An 18,761-nucleotide genomic window follows, 5' to 3' on the forward strand; every position below is an offset into this window, starting at 1 on the left:
TCCATTTTGAGAACAGCGGTGAGCTCTTCTGATACAGCAGGCATTATTAATCTTTCACCAGTTGAATGAGATTTTCCACACTTTGCTGTCATTTTGGAAATGTTATATAAAGCAATGAGACCACTATCAAGGACATTCTTGGCTTTCTTGACAAATGACTCGAGTGTACAACACTTTTCAAATGCTTCTTTCATCTTCAGGAACTGAGTGATTCCATAAGTAGCCTTTTCAGGGTGTCTTTTACAGAAGTGTTCCTGCCATCTTGATGGTTTCATGGTTTCATTAGACAGTACAATATTATAAATAAGACACATGGAGTATCACTAATCTGACGGGAATGGAATAAAACCATACTCCAGGTATATAACATTGTATTGGTGCACTTTCTGTAGTTTCTGTTTCTTAGCAGGATTAGAATTCAAAGCCTCAGTGCCTTCAGACTCATAAAGATTGCACCCCTAGGTATTTATCCATCATTAACAGGGCTAAATTAAAATAAAGGATTAACACAAATTGGGAATGCCTATCGGAAGTTGATGATAGCAGTGAGTTGACATGGATGGAACGATGGTAGCACCATGCAAATGAACGGAGAGACGGAGATGAAGGCGATCACATCGAAAATTACACTGTCGAAGATTCAGATTGGAATCTGAATGTTAGTCAGGACAGAGCTGGTGTTCGGCAAGCTAACTTCATACTATTCCAGTTAGCACAATTGACCAATCATGTAAGGTCTCATAATCCCCAAAGATGGCTTTTGACTGCACATATGAAGCCGAGGTCACTTTGAACACATCGAGAGGAATCCTCAGGGCTGGCAGGTTCACTGATCGGCTTTTGATTTCACCGCCTGCAGAGCTACGGTACTTCCTGTTGGAAGTGCCTGCTCTACCAATGGTTTGTCAGGTCTTGTGCCTCAAGTTAGGGCATCGCTTGCCACCTCCCCCCAAAGAATCTTGAGCACCTCACCGAAGACTTCTATCTCCCCAAATGCCCCCTAGGGGCATGTAACCACCCTCCTATGTTATACTGATGTAGATTAACTGGGAAATTTGGAAAGGGAATGGCCTTTGGTATTTAGCAAGGCACAAGCTCTTTGGCCCACAACACTGTGCTGACCTATTAGCCTGCTCTAGCTCAGACGAATGTAAAGTGATGCATTTTGGGGAAGTTAAGCTAGAGTAGGATATACACAGTGCATGGAAAGGCCTTGGGGAGCACTGTAGAACTAGAGAACAAGTACATAATTCCCTAAAAGTACTGACAGGTTGGTGAAAGGCTATGGCATGCTTGCCTTCTTCAGTTAGGGGACTGAGTACAGAAGCTGGGACATCGTACAAGACCTGGACTGTTGTGTGCTGCTCTGCTTGCCTTACTAAAGGAAGATGTGAGTAGAGTTAGAGTGGATTCCATACACGATTCACAGGGACGATGCTGGGACTCGAGGGCTTGAGTTAGAGACAGAGACTGGATAGGCTGGGACAGCTTTCTCTGGAGTGAAGGAAACTGAGGAGGGAATACAGTGTTACTCAAGCTCTTTGAAAGGAGAACACTGGCACCTGTACGGGTATCCATGCAAACATAAATGGCAAATACATCAGCAGTAGCTGCAAACTGGAAGGAAGCAGATGCTTAAATGTTTATTGCAAAAATTACCTCGCTGGCCACTGGCGTTGTAGGAGTTTGTGAGCATGTATGTGTAGCTGCTGAGTGGGTGTATACTGGCAGAATTCAATTATCCTAATGCACATTCAGTACTGTGTGAAAATCTAAGGCACATATATCTAGCTAGGGCCCCTGACTTCCACAGAGTGCTGTAGTAATTTTATGCATTGTACTGTACTGCTGCCACAAAAAGAAGCAAATTTCTTTTGCGAGTGATGATAAACCTGATTCTGATATGGGTCTCTATTGTGGACTGAGAAGAAGGGAGTTGAGAGAGTGGAGAATCATGGTTGGGAAAAGGGGAAGGGAGAGGGGAGGGAGCAGGAAGCACCAAAGAGATTTTCTGTGAGGATCAATAAACCAATTGTTTGGAATCAAATGACCTCACCTGGTGTCTCAGTGCTGGGCATGGGTATGCCAACCTTTATCCCTGGCACTCCTTCGCACAGCCCTCCAACCTCGCCATTCCCAACATTCCTCTCTCCCGCCATATTTATAAACTCTCTCTCTGCTCCATGTTGATAAATACAGTACTGTACAAAAGTCCCTATCTATAGACAGTATATATGTGTGTGTGTTTGCATAAGACTTTTGTACAGTAGGATATACACCCACACACAATCTACCCTACCTCACTATCCCAATACATTGACATTCAAGGCCATACAGTTACTCATGAGTGCTTATGTCAGGCTTCTACACATTGAGCAGAATCCCCTGAGATGAAGTCAAGCTCTAGTACACATGAACACACAAAACACAAAGACCCAATATTCGCTTTACACTTCTGATAACTGTCAGATGAAGATACACGTTCGAACTTCAAATCTCAGAGGTTCAGATACAGTGTCCTTCTGTTCAAATGAGCTACCATCTGCTTATTTCTGCAATTCAAGTGTTGTTTACGTGTATGTGTGTGTGCTTATATTGTACATCTATACTTGTATGTGTTTGCACTGACTGGCCAAACCATATATATGCATTTTCACCGTGTGCACATGCAACCTGCATGAACATGACACTTACCCCGAGACTCGTGGAATTCAAGTGTCACATGGGCATCAAAGCCCAGACTGAAGTAATTGTTAAACACACCAAGCGGGAGCTGTGGAGAGAAAATGATTGAGTGAGCACTGGTATGAGACAGATCTGAGGCTGCAATTTCACTCTATTTGTGAAAGCTCAGCTCAGAAGCAAGAAGCCACATCCAAATACATATACTCAAGAGTAAGTTTAGAGTAACATCGTGTTTGCCTACCTACGTGACTCTACCCACATTTAACTGACCATGCTTTCAGGGTAACTGTGATTAAGCTTTGTCCAAAGTTGATAGTATAAATTCCATTTTACAACACCTATTCTGAATACTGTAATTCAGTCTAAATATCTTAATATCCCTTCATAACTTCCCTAAGCCATTTCTGTGGGAATAAAATGATCCTTTTCTGGTTGGTTGCCAGTGACTAGTGGTGTTCTGCAGGGGTCGGTGTCGGAACCACTTCTTTTTGTGCTGTATATAAATGATTTAGATGATGGAATAGATGGCTTTGTTGCCAGGTTTGCAGATGATACGAAGATAGGTGGAGGGGAAAGTAGTGTTGAGGAAATAGGCAGGATGCAGAAGGACTTAGACGTAAGTGTCAAATGAAATACAATGCTGGAAAATGCATAGTCATGCACTTTGGTAGTAGAAATAAATGTGCGGATTACTTTCTTAAACGGGGAGAATATCCAAAAATCTGAGATACAAAGGGAATGAGAGTCCTTGTGCAGAACACCCTAAATGTTAACTTGCAAGTAGAGTCAGTGGTGAGGAAGGCAAATGCAACGTTATCATTAATTTCAGGAGGTCTAGAATACAAGAGCAAGGACGTGATGCTGAGGCTTTATAAGGCACTGGTGAGGCCTCACCTTGAGTATTGTGAACAGTCTTGACTGGCATTGGAGAGGGTTCAGAGGAAGTTCATAAGTTTGTTTCGGGGAGTGAAAGGGTTATCATACGAGGAACGTTTGATAGGTCTGGGTCTGTACTTGCTGGAATTTTGAAGGATGACGGGGAAAGTTGAAAGGCCTGGACAGAGTGGATGTAGAAAGTATATTTTCAGGGTGGGGGAGTCTAGAACACGAGGACACAGTCTCAGGACAGAAGGACGTCCATTTAAAACAGAGATGTGGAGAAATTTCTTTAGCCAGCGTGTGGTGAATTTGTGGAATTTATTACCACAGGCTGCTGTGGAGGCCAGGTTGTTGGGTGTATTTAAGGCAGAGATTGATAAGTTCTTGTTTGGACATGGCATCAAAGGTTACGGGGAGAAGGCCGGGGAGTGAGGCTAAGGAGGGAAAGAAAGGATCAGCCATGATTGAATGGTGGAGCAGACTTGATGGGCCAAATGACCTAATTCTGCTCCTATGTCTTATGGTCTTATAACAAATTACCTCAGAGGTATGTAAGTTGCTGTATGTATGTGTGAGGAGCTGGGATTGGAAGGAACATATTCAATCACATTTTAATAATTGTCCAAGAGGGCCAAGCAGCAGAGATAGAAACTCAGGTTCAATGCTGACCTCTGCTGCTGTCATAGAGTCACAGTAAAGTACAGCACAGAAACAGGCCCTTTGGCAGCATCCATAGAGAGGAATGAACAGTCAATGTTTCGGGCTGAGACCCTTCATCAAAAGTGGAAAGGAAGGGGCAGAAACCAGAATAAGGAGGTGGGGAAGGAGTACAAACTGGCAGGTGATGGGTGAAGCCAGGTGAGAGGGAAGGTAGGTGTTTACAGGGGGGGGAATGAAGTGAGAAGCTGGGGGTGATAAGTGGAAAGGGTATAGAAAGGGCTGAAGGAGGAATCTGTAAGAGAGTGGACCATGGAAGAAAGGGCACCAGAGGGCGATGGGCAGGCGAGGAGAAGAGATAATGGAGGGGCCAGAATGAGGCACTGAAAAGGAGATAAAGGGGAGGAGAGAGAAATTACCAGAGGTTAGAGATACCAGTGTTGATGCCATCAGATTGGAGGCTATCCAGTCAGAACATGAAGCGTTGCTCCTCCAACTTGAGTTTGACCTTATTGTGACAGTAGAGGGGCCTATGGACCGACATGTTGGATTGGAAATAGGAGGTAAAATAAAAATTTCTGGCAACCAGGAAATCCCACCAGTTGTGGACGAAGTGAAGGTGCATTATGGGATTAATGTAGGTTAGTGTAAATGGGTTACCATGGACTCGACGGGTAGAAAGCCCTGTTAAGGTGCTGCATCCCTCGATGTGTATGACAGATTGGGAGGTTTAGTACAGATTGTCAGCAAGATGACAGTGTCCCACAGGCTCATTCTGCCTCTGGTACAGGATCGTGCAGCTTCTGACATCTCAAGACTCGAACAATGAATCATCGCTATCATTAAGTCAAAGCATCTGAAGCTCTTAATTACAAAGCTCTCAGGATTCTGAAGTCAAAGCAAGGCAGTAATAAAGTACATTCCTCAGTCTGAAACTGTGCTAAATTTAAGCCCGCCCACTACAATTTAATAATAGGTACATGTAATCCAAGTGTTGCAAAGCCCAAAACACAAGGGTTAAATGTAATAGGGATTAGAACAGCAAGTTCAGAAAATTGCACTGTCCATTTAGCTTAAGTGATTACTATAAAGGCTTATTATTTTAAATGTATCTGTGATCTCAGCAGTAATCTTGTCAGATTAGATTAAATCAGCCACCACTTAAACCCCTTTTTTTGCAAGTTTTCACAAACCACAGTCCCAGAACAGGGAGGATTCATACAGCTCATCAGTGATATTTCAAGATAAATGTAAAACCTTGTTGATTATTCTGTGCCTCTCAGGTCACCAATTTTATTGTCACGACTCTTCACTGCTTACCGCACTTCTCACTAAACTTTTGAGTGTTTTCAAATGTTTGGTCGGCACAAGTATTAAAGTGAATCTGGCTGACAGTCTGCATGTCACTAACAAGCTGACAACAATCACCATTCCCACTGGAACTGCTCAACACGGGGTGGGAAGCCAGATGGCTTGTGGTTGCCTGAAGATGCCTAGACACTTCCTTCTGTCACGGAGGCTCCCAATCCCTGGTAGAACATGGACGACCAATGTAGATGTAAGAATTAAAATGGACAGTGGGCAGCCATGAAGGGTGACTGTCCCACATCCAGTAGCAAGTTGACTTCACCCAGTCAATCAAACACTCATCACTTACCCAAGTTAAAAGTGTCCAAATCCTGTTGGAGATGTGAAACAGTCAAGCAACTACTATGTGACACCTAAGCTAAATTTTCGTTTTACTGGATGCATTCATAGACTCGTACAGCACGACTGCACAGAAACAGGACCTTCAGCCCATCTAGTCTGTCAGCCTAGTCCCATCTACCTACAAATCCAAGCACCACTTTGCCAGTGTCTGTGGATTTTCTTGTGTTTGTTGTACCACCCATCTACATACCTATCCAAACTTTACTTCAATGTACAATTGAACCCATACCTACCACTTCAGCTGGCAGCTTGTTCAACAAGCGCTCCACCCTCGAAGTGATGAAGTTTCCCCTCAGGTTCCCCTTAAATATTTCAACTTTCATTGTAAACTTATAACCTCTAGTTCTGGTCTCAGCCAACCTCAAGGGAAAAAATCCTGCAATATTCATCCTATCTACACCGCTCATAGTTTTGTACACTTCTATAAGATCTAAATATAGAAACACAGAAAACCTACAGCACAATACAAGCCCTTCAGCCCACAAAAGTTGTGTCAAACATGTCCCTACTTTAAAAATTACTAGGCTTTCTCATAGCCCTCAATTTTTCTAAACTCCATGTACCTATCCAAAAGTCTCTTAAAAGACCCTATCGTATCTGCTCCCACTACTGTCGCTGGCAGCCCACTCCACACATTCACCCCTCTCTGAGTAAAAAGAGAGACCTGGGTCTCTCCTGACATCTCCTCGGTACCTACTCCCCAGAACCTTAGACCTGGGTCCTCTTGTGGCAACCATTTCAGCCCTGGGAAAAAGCCACTGACTATCCACACGATCAATGCCTCTCATCATCTTGTACACCCCTATCAGGTCACCTCTCATCCTCCGTTGCTCCAAGGAGAAAAGGCCGAGTTCACTCATCCTATTCTCATAAGGCATGCTCCCCAATCCAGGCAACATCCTTGTAAATCTCCTCTGTACCCTTTTTATGGTTTCCACATCCTTCTTGTAGTGAGGTGACCAGAACTGAGCACAGTACTCCAAATGGGGTCTGACCAGGGTCCTATATAGCTGCAACATACCTCTCGGCTTCTAAATTCAATTCCACGATTGATGAAGGCCAATACACCGAATGCCTTCTTAATCACAGAGTCAACCTGTGCAGCTGCTTTGAGCGTCCTATGGACTCGGACCCCAAGATCCCTCTGATCCTCTACACTGCCAAGAGTCTTACTATTAATACTATATTCTGCCATCATATTTGACCTACCAAAATGAACCACTTCACACTTATCTGGGTTGAACTCCATCTGCCACTTCTCAGCCCAGTTTTGCATCCTATCAATGTCCCACTGTAACCTCCGACAGCCTTCTACACTATCCTCAACAGCTTCAACCTTTGTGTCATTAGCAAACTTAATAACCCATCCTTCCACTTCCTCATCTGGGTCATTTATAAAAATCACGAAGAGTAAGGGTCCCAGAACAGATCCTTGAGGTACTCCACTGGTCACCGACCTCCATGCAGAATATGACCCGTCTATAACCACTCTTCTCCCCTCATTCTTCTGCATACCAAGGAATAAAGTCCTAATGTTCTCAACTTGTCCATGTAACTCAAGCCTTCAAGTCCTGGCAAAAGTCGTGGAGAGACAGGGCACAGAAATGGGCCCAACACTCCAGGCCATTTCCAATTCCCAATTTACAGTGATCACCCTTGGGATGTGGGAGGAAATTGGGGCACCTGGAGGAAACCCACACAGTCACAGAGAGAACTTGCAGGCTCCACAAAGACAGCACCCAAGGTCAGGAATAACCTCTGTTACTGGTCCTGTCCTGTACGCTTTACTACCAGTTTCCAGTAGAAACTTGTGCCTCACTGTAAGATTACTAATTAGGGAAATTCCAGGAAAAAGTTAAAACATTGAATAATCTTTAGGAAAGTCACCAGCTACAGTTACCTTCTGAGTGCCTTCCTCAGCGTCGTCCTGGGGTAGATGGGGGTTGTTCTGAAGCTGAAGGTTCCAGCGGTCAAGTTGTACAATATTACCCTCCTCCACATGGCAGAGAATCTTTGAGACCGGTTCATCTGTGTACCCCTGCAGCAGAGAGACATCACAGCTTTGGTATGGCAACTGCACTGCCCTGAACCGCAAAATACTGTAGAGTTTTTGGGCCCCACTCAGGACATCATAGAAACTGCCCTCATCTCCAGGAACTCGCTCTACACATTTCACTGCCTCAGTAAAGCAGCCAACGTAATCAAAGATCCCTCCCTCCCCAGACATTCTCCCCTCTCCCTTCAGGCAGAAGATACAAAAGCCTGAACACCAACCACCAGGCTCAAGGTGAACTACCCTGCTGTTATAAATCACTTGAATGGTTCCCTAGTACAATAGGACAGACTCTTGACCTCACATCTACCTCATTATAATCTTACAGCTTTTTGTCAATCTGAGCTGCATTTTCTCTGTAATTCAGTACTCTCTTACTTTACCTTGTTCTACCCTCAATGCACTGTGCCGTTGTTTGATCTGTATTAACAGTATACAAGCTGTTCACTGTACCTGAGTACATGTGACAATAATAAATCAATTCCAGTTGAAGCAGCTCTCCATTGAAGGCTTTGGTCAATGGTAAGTAATGCTGACATCATCTTCTGATAACGTTTTGTGAAGCAAGCGGAGTGAGAGACAACATTTAGTTGCTAGAAACAAGCACCCTGTATATTAATCTGAGCAGACTCCCAATCCAAAACCAACTACACATACCTTTCCCATTGTCTGTGCTGTTAAGATACTGTCTGGGAACACTATCTTCCAAAGAGCAGAACTGCAGAGGTACTGGCAATGTCAGATGGTACAACAAATACAGACACAGCAGCGGCTGGTTTTGCACATTGAAGTAACAGTCCTTGCAATCTGGTGAGGTCAAATTTCACTTTGGGCAGCTTGAGCCATTGAAGGCTGCCTGACTCACCAACTCCCTACTGCATATTAACGTGGAGTCTGGGCTCAGAGAGTTATAGCACAGGAATAGACCTTTCAGCCCATCAAATCTGTGTCAACCCATCAAGCATCCTGACACACTAATCCCATTTTAGTAGGATTTAATGGGAAGTCGGGGAAGTTTGGAGAACACACACCAGTCCCCACCGAGGGGTCAGCAGTGAAAGGCGCAACCAGCTTTAAGTTTCTGGGCATCAACATCTCAGAGGATCTATCCTCAGGCTACCACGTTGATGCCATCATAACGAAGGCATGCCAGAAGCTACACTTCATTTGGTGTTTGAGGAGATTTGGCATGTCACCAAAGACCGTAGCAAATTTCTACAGATGTACCATGGAGCATATTCCGACTGGTTGCACCATCATCTGGAATGGAGCCTCCAATGCACAGGATCAAAAACAGCCGTAGAACATTGCAGTGCAGCCAGCTCCACCATGGGCACGATCCTCCCACCACCCAGGACATTGTCAACAAGGAAGCATCCATTATTCAGGATCTTCACCACCTACAATGTGCCCTCTCCTCATTGTGGAAGAGGTACAGGAGAATGAAGACCGATACTCAACATTTTAGGAACAGCTTCTTCCTCTCCACCATCAGATTTCTGAATAGATCTGAATCCAAGATCACTACCTCACTACTCCTCTTTTGCATTATTTATTTGTTATTGTCATTTACAGTAATCTGCTATGCCTGTACTAACAAAACAAAAATCATGACGTATGTTAGTGATAATAGACCTGATTCTGATTCTGCCTGCATTCCCATCAACCACCCCATGGAGCATATCCTGACTGGTTGCATCACTGTCTAGAATTGAGCTTCCAATGCACATTCAGGTACTACCTCTCACTTACACAAGGGACAATTACAGTGCCCTGTAACAGTATTCAGTCCCCAGCCCTTTGTACGTATCAGTGAGTATTACAATCAGGGATTTTGGTCAATTTAACTGAGAATTTTTATTTGTGAATCACGTGCTCCTTTTTTCAAAGTAGAGCCCCAAAAACAAGGAAAATTGTAAATAAAAAACTAAAAATTCAAAAATTGAAATGTCAGCAGTTCAAAAGCATTTATCGCCCCCCCCCCCCCCTTTGCTCAATATTCAGTTGAACCATCTCTCACAGCTACTATGGCCAGTAGTCTTTTTCATTAACGTGCACAACATGATGGAGCAAGATTTGCCTATACCTCCTTGCAAAACTGTTCAAGTTGTCCCAGGTTAGCTGGGGAGTGGTGGTGGACAGCAATCTTGAGGTCTTGCCAGAGATGTTCAATTAGGTTATGGTCAGGACTCTGACTGTGTCACCCAAGGACATCAATTTTCTTTATCTGAACCCACTCCATGTTTCCTCTGGCAGTATCCTGCTGAAAGAGTAACTTCCACCTGAGCTTAAGCTTTCTGGCGGAGGCTAGCAGGTTATTATCCAGGATCTCTCTGCATTTAGCAGCATTCCTCTTCCCATCAATACTGACCAGATTTCCAGTCCCTGCTGCTGAAAAGCATCCCCCCCCCTCCCCACCCCAGTATCCCTCCACCATTCTTTACAGCAGGGATGCTGTAACCTGGCTGATGTGCAGTATTAGATATTACTTAGTGTTGAGGCCAAGAATTTCCACTTTAGTCTCATCCAATCACAAGACCTTCTTCCACATCTTTAAAGTAACTTCTAAGCAATGTTTTGCAATGTATTGATGAGCAAGAATATACTTTTTTAGCCAGGGCTTCTTTCTTGTCACTCTTCCATAAATACTCTTTTGTGGAAGGCCTTAAAAGATTGTGGAGTCCTGAACTTCATTTCCAGTTGCAGCCACTGACTTCGGCTGTTCACTCAGAGTGACTGCTGGCATCATAGTAGCCTTTCTTATAAGTGCCATTCTACAGCCGTGAAGTTTAGAGAGACGCACTGATCTAGGCGAAGAGGCTATGATTTCATATTTTTCCCCACCAATGGACTGCACTAAACTCCCAGGTATGTTCAGTGCCTTTGTGAAGGTCTTATACCCTTCCCCAGATCTGTGCACCTCTATTATCTTTTCCCTGACTTATCTTGAATGTCTTTTTGTCTTCATTTTGGTTTGCTCTGTTGAAAATCTACCGTACTGATGGACCTTACAGAGAGAGGGGGTACTTATTCTTATGAATGCATTGAAAACATGTGATCCTCCAATTTTCTACATCAACAAATTTGGGTGAGTTGGTAAGGTAATATTCAATATTGCACCTGAGTCAAGTTACCGTAGTAATTACAAAGGGGATGAATCTCACAATTCTGGCTTTTAATTTTTAGTTACCTGTTGACATGTTTTGGAATTTTTCTTTTGATTTGATGCAATACACAATGTTTTGTAGATTAGCTCAAAAATCCTAATTCAATATATTTTAAATTTGGAAAATCTGACAGTAAAATGTGGGAGCTGAATACTTTTCAAGGCATTGTACATTGGTTATTCAACCCATCTTTCCTTGTGACTTCTCCCGACAATCCACTAACCGTCTCCCTCGCCCACAAAATTTCAAAACACTTTTCTGTTCCCTGATAGAACAAAGGATTCTTAACAAACGACACACCTCCTGCGTGGACTAGTGAAGAGCCTTTTCCAACAAGTCTTTTTCCTTTCTTCTTTTTTCCAATCTCCCACAATTGCTTTCGATACACATGCAGAGAGTTGAGCAACGAACCCATTGAGTCATCAGCTAATCCTAATCAGTTAGCATAATCCAAACTAGAGAGCATGTTCCACAAGGATAAATTGATTGAGCTAGGGCTTCTCTGTCTGGAGTGAATGAGGATGAGAGGTGACTTGATAGAGGTATACAAGGGCATAGATTGAGCAGATAGGCAGAGACAATTATTCCCGAGGTGGAAATAGCTAAAATGAGGGGAGCATCATTTTAGAGTGATTGGAGGAAAGCATGGGGGGGGTGGTGGGAATGTCAGAAGTATATTATTTTTTACACAGAGTATGTCCTGGCAGCATGATGATAGAGCTACGTACATCGAGGGCATTTCAGAACCTCTTAGATGGGCACATGGAAGATAGAAAAAAAAGGACAGCTATGTAGGAGGGAAGAGTCAGATTGATTTTAGAGATGGTTAAAAGGTCAGCAGAACATTGTGAGCTGAAGATTTTGCACTGTGCTATAAGGTTCGATGTTGCATGTCCTACAATAATTCCCATTTTATTCTCCCCAGATCTTCCTCAAGATCCCACCACTCACCTACACACTAGGGGTGAGTTACAATGGCCAGTTAACCTATCATTTTTGGGGCATGGGAGGAAACCGGACTACTTGGAGGAAACTCATGTGACCATGGAGCACACGTAAACTTTGCAAACACAGCATTTGAAGTCACAGGAATGATCCCAGGTCTCTAGTACCATGAGACTCTGGCACTAGCAGCTTTGGCATTGTCCCACCTTACCAGAAACCAGAGACAAGTAAGGGGTTACACGGAATTGCTTAGAAGTAGCAAAACACATACAAGCAGACTTAGAATAGAAATGACAAATTTCTAGAAATAGCTTTCTTAATACTCCATCAAAAAAGCCCTTTATCGTCTCTACTATTAAAGTACCATCATATGTTGGGCAGTTACATAGGGTAATTAAATCTACAGCAATGGAAACTAGAAACTCTTTGTTTCAAGTGTATGTTAAATGAACCATTTAGCACCTCCGGTCTTTCTGAAGCTGGTTTAGGTTCTTATATCAGATGATAGCTCTCTTTTGAAGCAAATATCTCGCGCACTATTAAAACAGACTTTATTTCGACAATATCAGTTTTAGATAAAGAAAGAGGCTTTTATTCCATTGAGAGTTGGATTAATTCTTCCACTATCAAAGCTCGTAAAATAATCCCTGAAAGAGCCAGCTGAAAAAAATAGTAACAAAAATATCTGGAACAAATCCTTCTGTGAAAATGTAGTAATAGCATACGGGGTAGGTCGACAAAGCCTTTTTCACCAGTCAGTGAGATCTTTGCTGATTTAGCACCGTATCCTTGACCTATGCCTTTGTTCGATAATTCTGCATCATGATCAGATTTGAAATTGGCAATCAATCACTGTTTGTGCAATATGACTCCAAGTACTGCCACTCACTGCACGCAGGAGTTTCTTGTTAAAATATCATTGAAAGGCTTCCCTAATTCTAAACCTATCTTGTACACCCGGCGGTGGGCTGCATAATAACGCAGCCATTCACGCTATGCTTCACAGCGCCAGCAAACAGCGATTGGGGTTCAATTTCTAGCGCCGTCTGTATGGAGATTGTACATTCTCCATGAGCGTGTGGGTTTCCTCCCACGTACCAGAGATGTACGGGTTAGGGATAGTAAGTTGTTACCGCTGGCAGACCACTCCCAGCACATCCTCAGTCATTGACACTAATGATGAACTTCACTATGTTTTGATGCCTCCATGTACATGTGACAAATAAAACTAATCTTCATCATGCAGCTTGGAAACAGCCCACCAGGTCTATGATTACTATCAACCACCTGCCCACACTAAACTTTTTGGAGAATCAGCCCAACATTCACAACAACCTTCCCCAGATTCTATCACTCACCTCCACATTAGGAGCCATTAAAGTGGGTAGTTAACCATCCATATCTTTTTGGGATGCAAGAGGAAACTAGAGGGAAGCCCTTGAGGAGATCATGCAAAGTCCACACAGACAGTAGAAGAGGTTGGGATTAAACCTGGATCACTGAAGATGTGAGGTAGCTGTTCGATCAGCTGTGATACAGAGTGGCTGCTATCTCCAGGTCCCTGAAACCCAGCTAAAGAGTAGACCGAGACAGACAGGCTGGTTGAGTGATGCCTCGACAAGAAGTCTGTACTCAATATCAGCAAGACTGTGGAGCTCAGGAAGGGGAATGTTAAGGTTTATATCAGTTTCAAAGTTATGCTAATGAAGTATGAGGCCTGATTAATACTATCCACTGGCAATGAAGTTCCAGGTACCAGTCCCCTCTACATTGTCAGTCAAGGTCCGGTGGTTCAGAGTCTCACTAATCCTTGCCCAGTACTGGTCTACTGCTGCGTTATATCTAGAGAGAATGACCAGAATGGTGGAAATAAAATCCAGTCAACAGTTCTCATCTCCACTACTCGGCTCTCTTGCTGACTCGCAATGATGATACCCTCTCTGGGGGCTAAAGGGGCATTGGCTTGTTATGACAACAAGTGACCTATTGCCAAACAGTTTGCGCTGTTGAGGCAGCCAATGTGAGTGAACCAACTGACTACAGTGGCCTGAACAATCAAACAGAATTCGTAACACTAAAGGTTCTGTAGATGTGGGGGACCAGAGTGTGAGGGGTATTAGAGTGGGGATCCAGAGTGTGAGGGGTATTAGAGTGGGGATCCAGAGTGTGAGGGGTATTGGAGTGGGGATCCAGAGTGTGAGGGGTATTGGACTGGGGATCCAGAGTGTGAGGGGTATTGGAGTGAGGATCCAGTGAGTGAGGGGTATTGCAGTGGGGATTGGGAGCATGAGGGGTATTGGACTGGGGATCCAGAGTGTGAGGGGTATTAGAGTGGGGATCCAGAGTGTGAGGGGTATTGGACTGGGGATCCAGAGTGTGAGGGGTATTAGAGTGGGGATCCAGAGTGTGAGGGGTATTGGAGTGGGGATCCAGAGTGTGAGGGGTATTGGACTGGGGATCCAGAGTGTGAGGGGTATTGGAGTGGGGATCCAGAGTGTGAGGGGTATTGCAGTGGGGATCCAGAGTGTGAGGGGTATTGGAGTGAGGATCCAGTGAGTGAGGGGTATTGCAGTGGGGATTGGGAGCATGAGGGGTATTGGACTGGGGATCCAGAGTGTGAGGGGTATATATTGGAGTGAGGGTCAAGTGAGTGAGGGGTATTGCAGTGGGGATTGGGAGCATGAGGGGTATTGGAGTGGGGATCCAGAGTGTTTGGGGTATATATTGGAGTGAGGGGTGTTGGAGTGGGGATTGAGAGAGTGAGGGGTGTTGAGGTGCGGGTCCAGAGTGTAAGGGGTATTGCAGTTTGGATTGGGAGCGTGAGGGGCATTGGAGTGGGGATTGAAAGAGTGAGGGGTGTTGGACTGGCGGTCAGTAATGTACATGGGTTTATGGCTGGGGCCAAGGCTTGTATGTTTGAACACTGTGTTAATTGGACAAGATATCATACTACTCCCTGTTTAAAAAGAAAGTGTAGTAACAGTGTATTTGGGTATTACCAGAAGTAACATCCAACAGTCTGGAGAATCTGCTGCTCCACCATCACTAAAATCTCAGCCAGGCAGATTATCAGGGCGTTATCGTGCATCAGAGCAAGAGCTCGGTACTGCCTTGGGTCCTCCACCACCTCAGGGCTGGATGTAAGTTCGTGGCTTTGGAGCTGATTTTCAGTTTTGCTGGAACTGAGGTGTCAAGGGGATTCTCAATGTGCAGAACATGATAGGGCATTCAGGTAGTTACTGCCATCAGTGCTATGCAATTTGCTTCATTTGCTCACTCCTGCCTTCGAACTTTGTACTTCAGCATGCCAGTTCCCATTACCAAGTAATTACTGGAAACCCCCACGTCACCATTGTTCAGGTTACAGGATGTTTGCCTGCAAGAATTCACAAATCACTACCAAAAAAATGAGGTACAGAACAAAAACTCACTCTGATGGAAACAATCTGGAGAAATGAATACAAAATTAACATTTTTTCCCAAACTTGCGTCTTATAAAAAAACCCATAATACACAGGAACAGAATTAGGCTATTCGGCCCATCTTGTCTGCTCCACCATTCCATCATGATTGATGATCCCTCTCAACCCCATTTTCCTGCCTTCACCCCCTAGTTACCCTTGACACCCTTACTAATCAAGAACCCATCAATCACTGCTTTAAATTTACCCAGCCATTAGCCTCCAATACTGTTTGTGGCAACGAATTCCACAGATCCACCATCCTTTGGCTGAAGAAGTCCTTCCTCATCTCTGCTGTAATGGGAAGTTCTTCCATTCTGCCCTCTGGTCCTAGATTGGCCTAGTATAGTAATCATCTGCTCCATGCCCACTCTGTTTAGGTATTCAATAGGTTTCAATCAGATCCCCCCGTCCATTACACTAAACTGTAGTGAGGATGGGTCTGGAGCCATCAAACGTTCCTCATACATTAAAACTCTTTCACTTCCAGATCATTCTCGCGAACTTCTTCTGGACCCTCTTTATGGCACGCGCAGGTGAAGTTGCTTCGTGTTATGGAGAGTCACGAGACAGTAAACCAGTGACCACCTGCACTGAGCCCACTTCAGCCAACGGCTGTCCGCAGAACCCCTCTCGCTGGCTGACTGCTGACAGGTGTAGGGCGTCCCAGCCCCATCCTCCCATAACAGCACCAGAAACACTGAGTGGGTCCAGCATAGCTCTGGATGGAAAAGCAGAGGTCATGCTTTAGGCCTGGGACTCTTCATCAGAGCTGGGAAAGAGAGAGTGAGAGAAAACAAGTGAGTTTTCAGTAGCAGAGAAGGTGAGGGACAGGGTGATGGGAATACCTCTGAAAGGGCAAGATCAAATGGATCAAGGTTGGGAAATTTATTTATTTATTGAGATTTAGCATGGAGTAGGCCCTTCGTGTTGCGCCGCCCAGCAATGCCCAGCCTAGTTACGGGACCATTTACAATGACCAATTAACCCGCCAAATTGGTCCATCTTTCAGCTGTAGGAGGAAAGCAGAAGACCTGGAGGACAATATTACGTCCTGAAGGAAGTGGTGTCCCGGGATGGAAAGAGGGCTGCTGGTCCTCCAGCCTGCTGTTGGCCTCACTGCAACGGTGCAGGACAGCGAGAGGGATGAAGAATAAAGGAGACGGGCTTCAGGGTCAGTACTGTGGATCCTCTGCAGAGCTCCACAAAGTGACCATCCAATCCGTGCCTGATTTCTCCAGTGGAGAGGGTGAGCGCTGAATTCAGTGCACCAGGCTGGAAGAAGTGCCGACAAGTTGTTGCTTTTAGGCCTCTGGATGGTAAAAGCAGGTGGCAGGTCAGGTGTTGCATCACCTGCAGCTGGAGGGAAAATACTGAACGCTGGGAGCGGTTGGAAGGATCAAGGATCAAACGTATTCACCATATACGTCTACATTTATTAGGAATTTGCTGTCATGGTTGGAATGACATACAATGATACAACAACTTTCAGCAAACATAAAGAATTATATTAAAAAATAAAGTTAGCATTTAAAGTACAGATTTGGATTAGAATGTGTATAAATACCAGCAGGTGTTTACAATGTAAACTGCATTATAACATTTGGTTAGAAGTGTTGACAGTACAATGGCAGGGGTAATAGATCAGAATCAAATAGAGGGAGATTGGGGAGGGTGGGTGCTAACTCAAATGGTTGATCAGATTAACTGCTTAGGAAAGAAACTTTGAAGATGGCGTGAAGTTTTTGTTTTAATAGCCTGATAGTGCTTTCCAAAATGAGGCTTCTGGAAAAGGTAATTTGCAGAGTGGGTTGATTTTCCCGCATGCTTCTTTGTCCTGGACACACATAAGTCCTTCAGTGATGGTTGACTGGAGCCAATTACCTTTCCTGCTCTCTTTATCCCACCCATCTCTCACCCACTTTTTCCGTTCCTGAAAACTATCTTAATGTTCCCTCTTTCCCAGTTCTGATGCATGGCCTCAGTCCCAGAACTACGACTCTCTTTTCTACAGATGCCGACCGACCTGCTTAGTGTTTCCAGCATTTTCCAATTTTATTTTGGGTTTCCAGCATCTGCATTTTGATTTCTGATGTCCAGCGTTCCATGTGTACCCGTGGGCTAGTGAGCGAGGTACCTACCCCTCCCCAGTTGAGAGTACGGGCCAGGTCATTTCCCGTCCCCAGCGGGAGGACTGCAACAGGAGGCTGGGGTTTGAGCTGTAGTTCATCCAACAAGGAAAGAATCCAGCCAACCTGGACAGAGAGAGAGAGACAGACAGACAGACACAGAGGGGAAGAGAGGGAGTGAGAGAGTGCAAGAGAGAGACAGACAGAGAATGTACATCACTGAACATCAGCTTCAGAGCCTGACCCCTTAATGTCAAAGTAGAGGCATGCCAGGGTATTGAGTGTAGGAGGAACTATATAACTTCTAGTTCAAATCTGTGCCCACATTTGACATTTTAAACCTGTATTATCAGCAATAACAATAGCATTGGAGGAAGTTACAGATTAAAAAACCCATTTTGTACTGCACATTAATTCCAACCTCCAGTCCTCAGCAGACCTGGGATCCAATTATACATCCAGACCTGATTTGTATTGAATTTTTAATTGGTTTGAGCTTCCCAGTTCCAGTGCACCGCTCACTGCCAACAGTGGCCTGTCAGCCATCAATTGCCAACACAGTGCCGGGCGCACTGGCCTCAGGAGTCCTTCTCCAAAAGGGCACTCAGTGCAGAGTGAGCGAGTGGGTGAGATTGCAACCGTCATACCATCCCCTCCACCAGACCCCCTTCCACCTTCTTCCACTCCATCCCCCCACCCACCGCGGCAGGACAGCAGTTAAACCATAGTAGTTACCGCAGTGGTAATCCAGATTTCTCGAGTTCAAATCCACAAGCTACCTCAAAAAAATCGAATGCATTTCACCGATAGTCTTCAGAGTGTGGGGGGGTCTGCCATCCTTACCCTGTCTGGCCTGCACGTGACTCCAGACCAACCAGATGGGTAACAGGGGCATTGAAGTCCAGAGTCCCAAGGAGAGACAAGTAAAGCAAAAACAAAAACTGTGCTGCCTCTGATCAGGTCATGCCAGTGGACAAGAGAGGGGAGAGCTGGCCCGAGGTGTCAACTCCAGTTCTCTCCCTATGGATGCCGACTCACCTGTTGAGTGTTTCCAACCTTCTGGAGTACAGGGAGG

The 18,761-nt window shown here is 44.7% G+C and overlaps 1 protein-coding gene across 2 annotated transcripts in view; it reads right to left on the minus strand.

The window, feature by feature from the left end:
- Positions 1-18,761, minus strand: part of dgki (diacylglycerol kinase, iota) — a 253,553-nt gene that overhangs the window by 95,905 nt on the left and 138,887 nt on the right. Inside the window, exons 13-15 of one of the 2 annotated variants that reach the window (XM_059977765.1) lie at positions 17,699-17,812; positions 7,832-7,969; positions 2,695-2,773 (exon numbers count right to left, since the gene is read on the minus strand). In XM_059977765.1, the coding sequence (XP_059833748.1) occupies positions 2,695-2,773; positions 7,832-7,969; positions 17,699-17,812 (331 nt within the window). The remainder of the gene's footprint in view (positions 1-2,694; positions 2,774-7,831; positions 7,970-17,698; positions 17,813-18,761) is intronic. The other variant, XM_059977764.1, reaches the window with a different exon arrangement.

Source organism: Hypanus sabinus, chromosome 8 (genome assembly GCF_030144855.1).
Source record: "Hypanus sabinus isolate sHypSab1 chromosome 8, sHypSab1.hap1, whole genome shotgun sequence".
In the NCBI taxonomy this organism is placed as follows: Eukaryota; Metazoa; Chordata; class Chondrichthyes; order Myliobatiformes; family Dasyatidae; genus Hypanus; species Hypanus sabinus.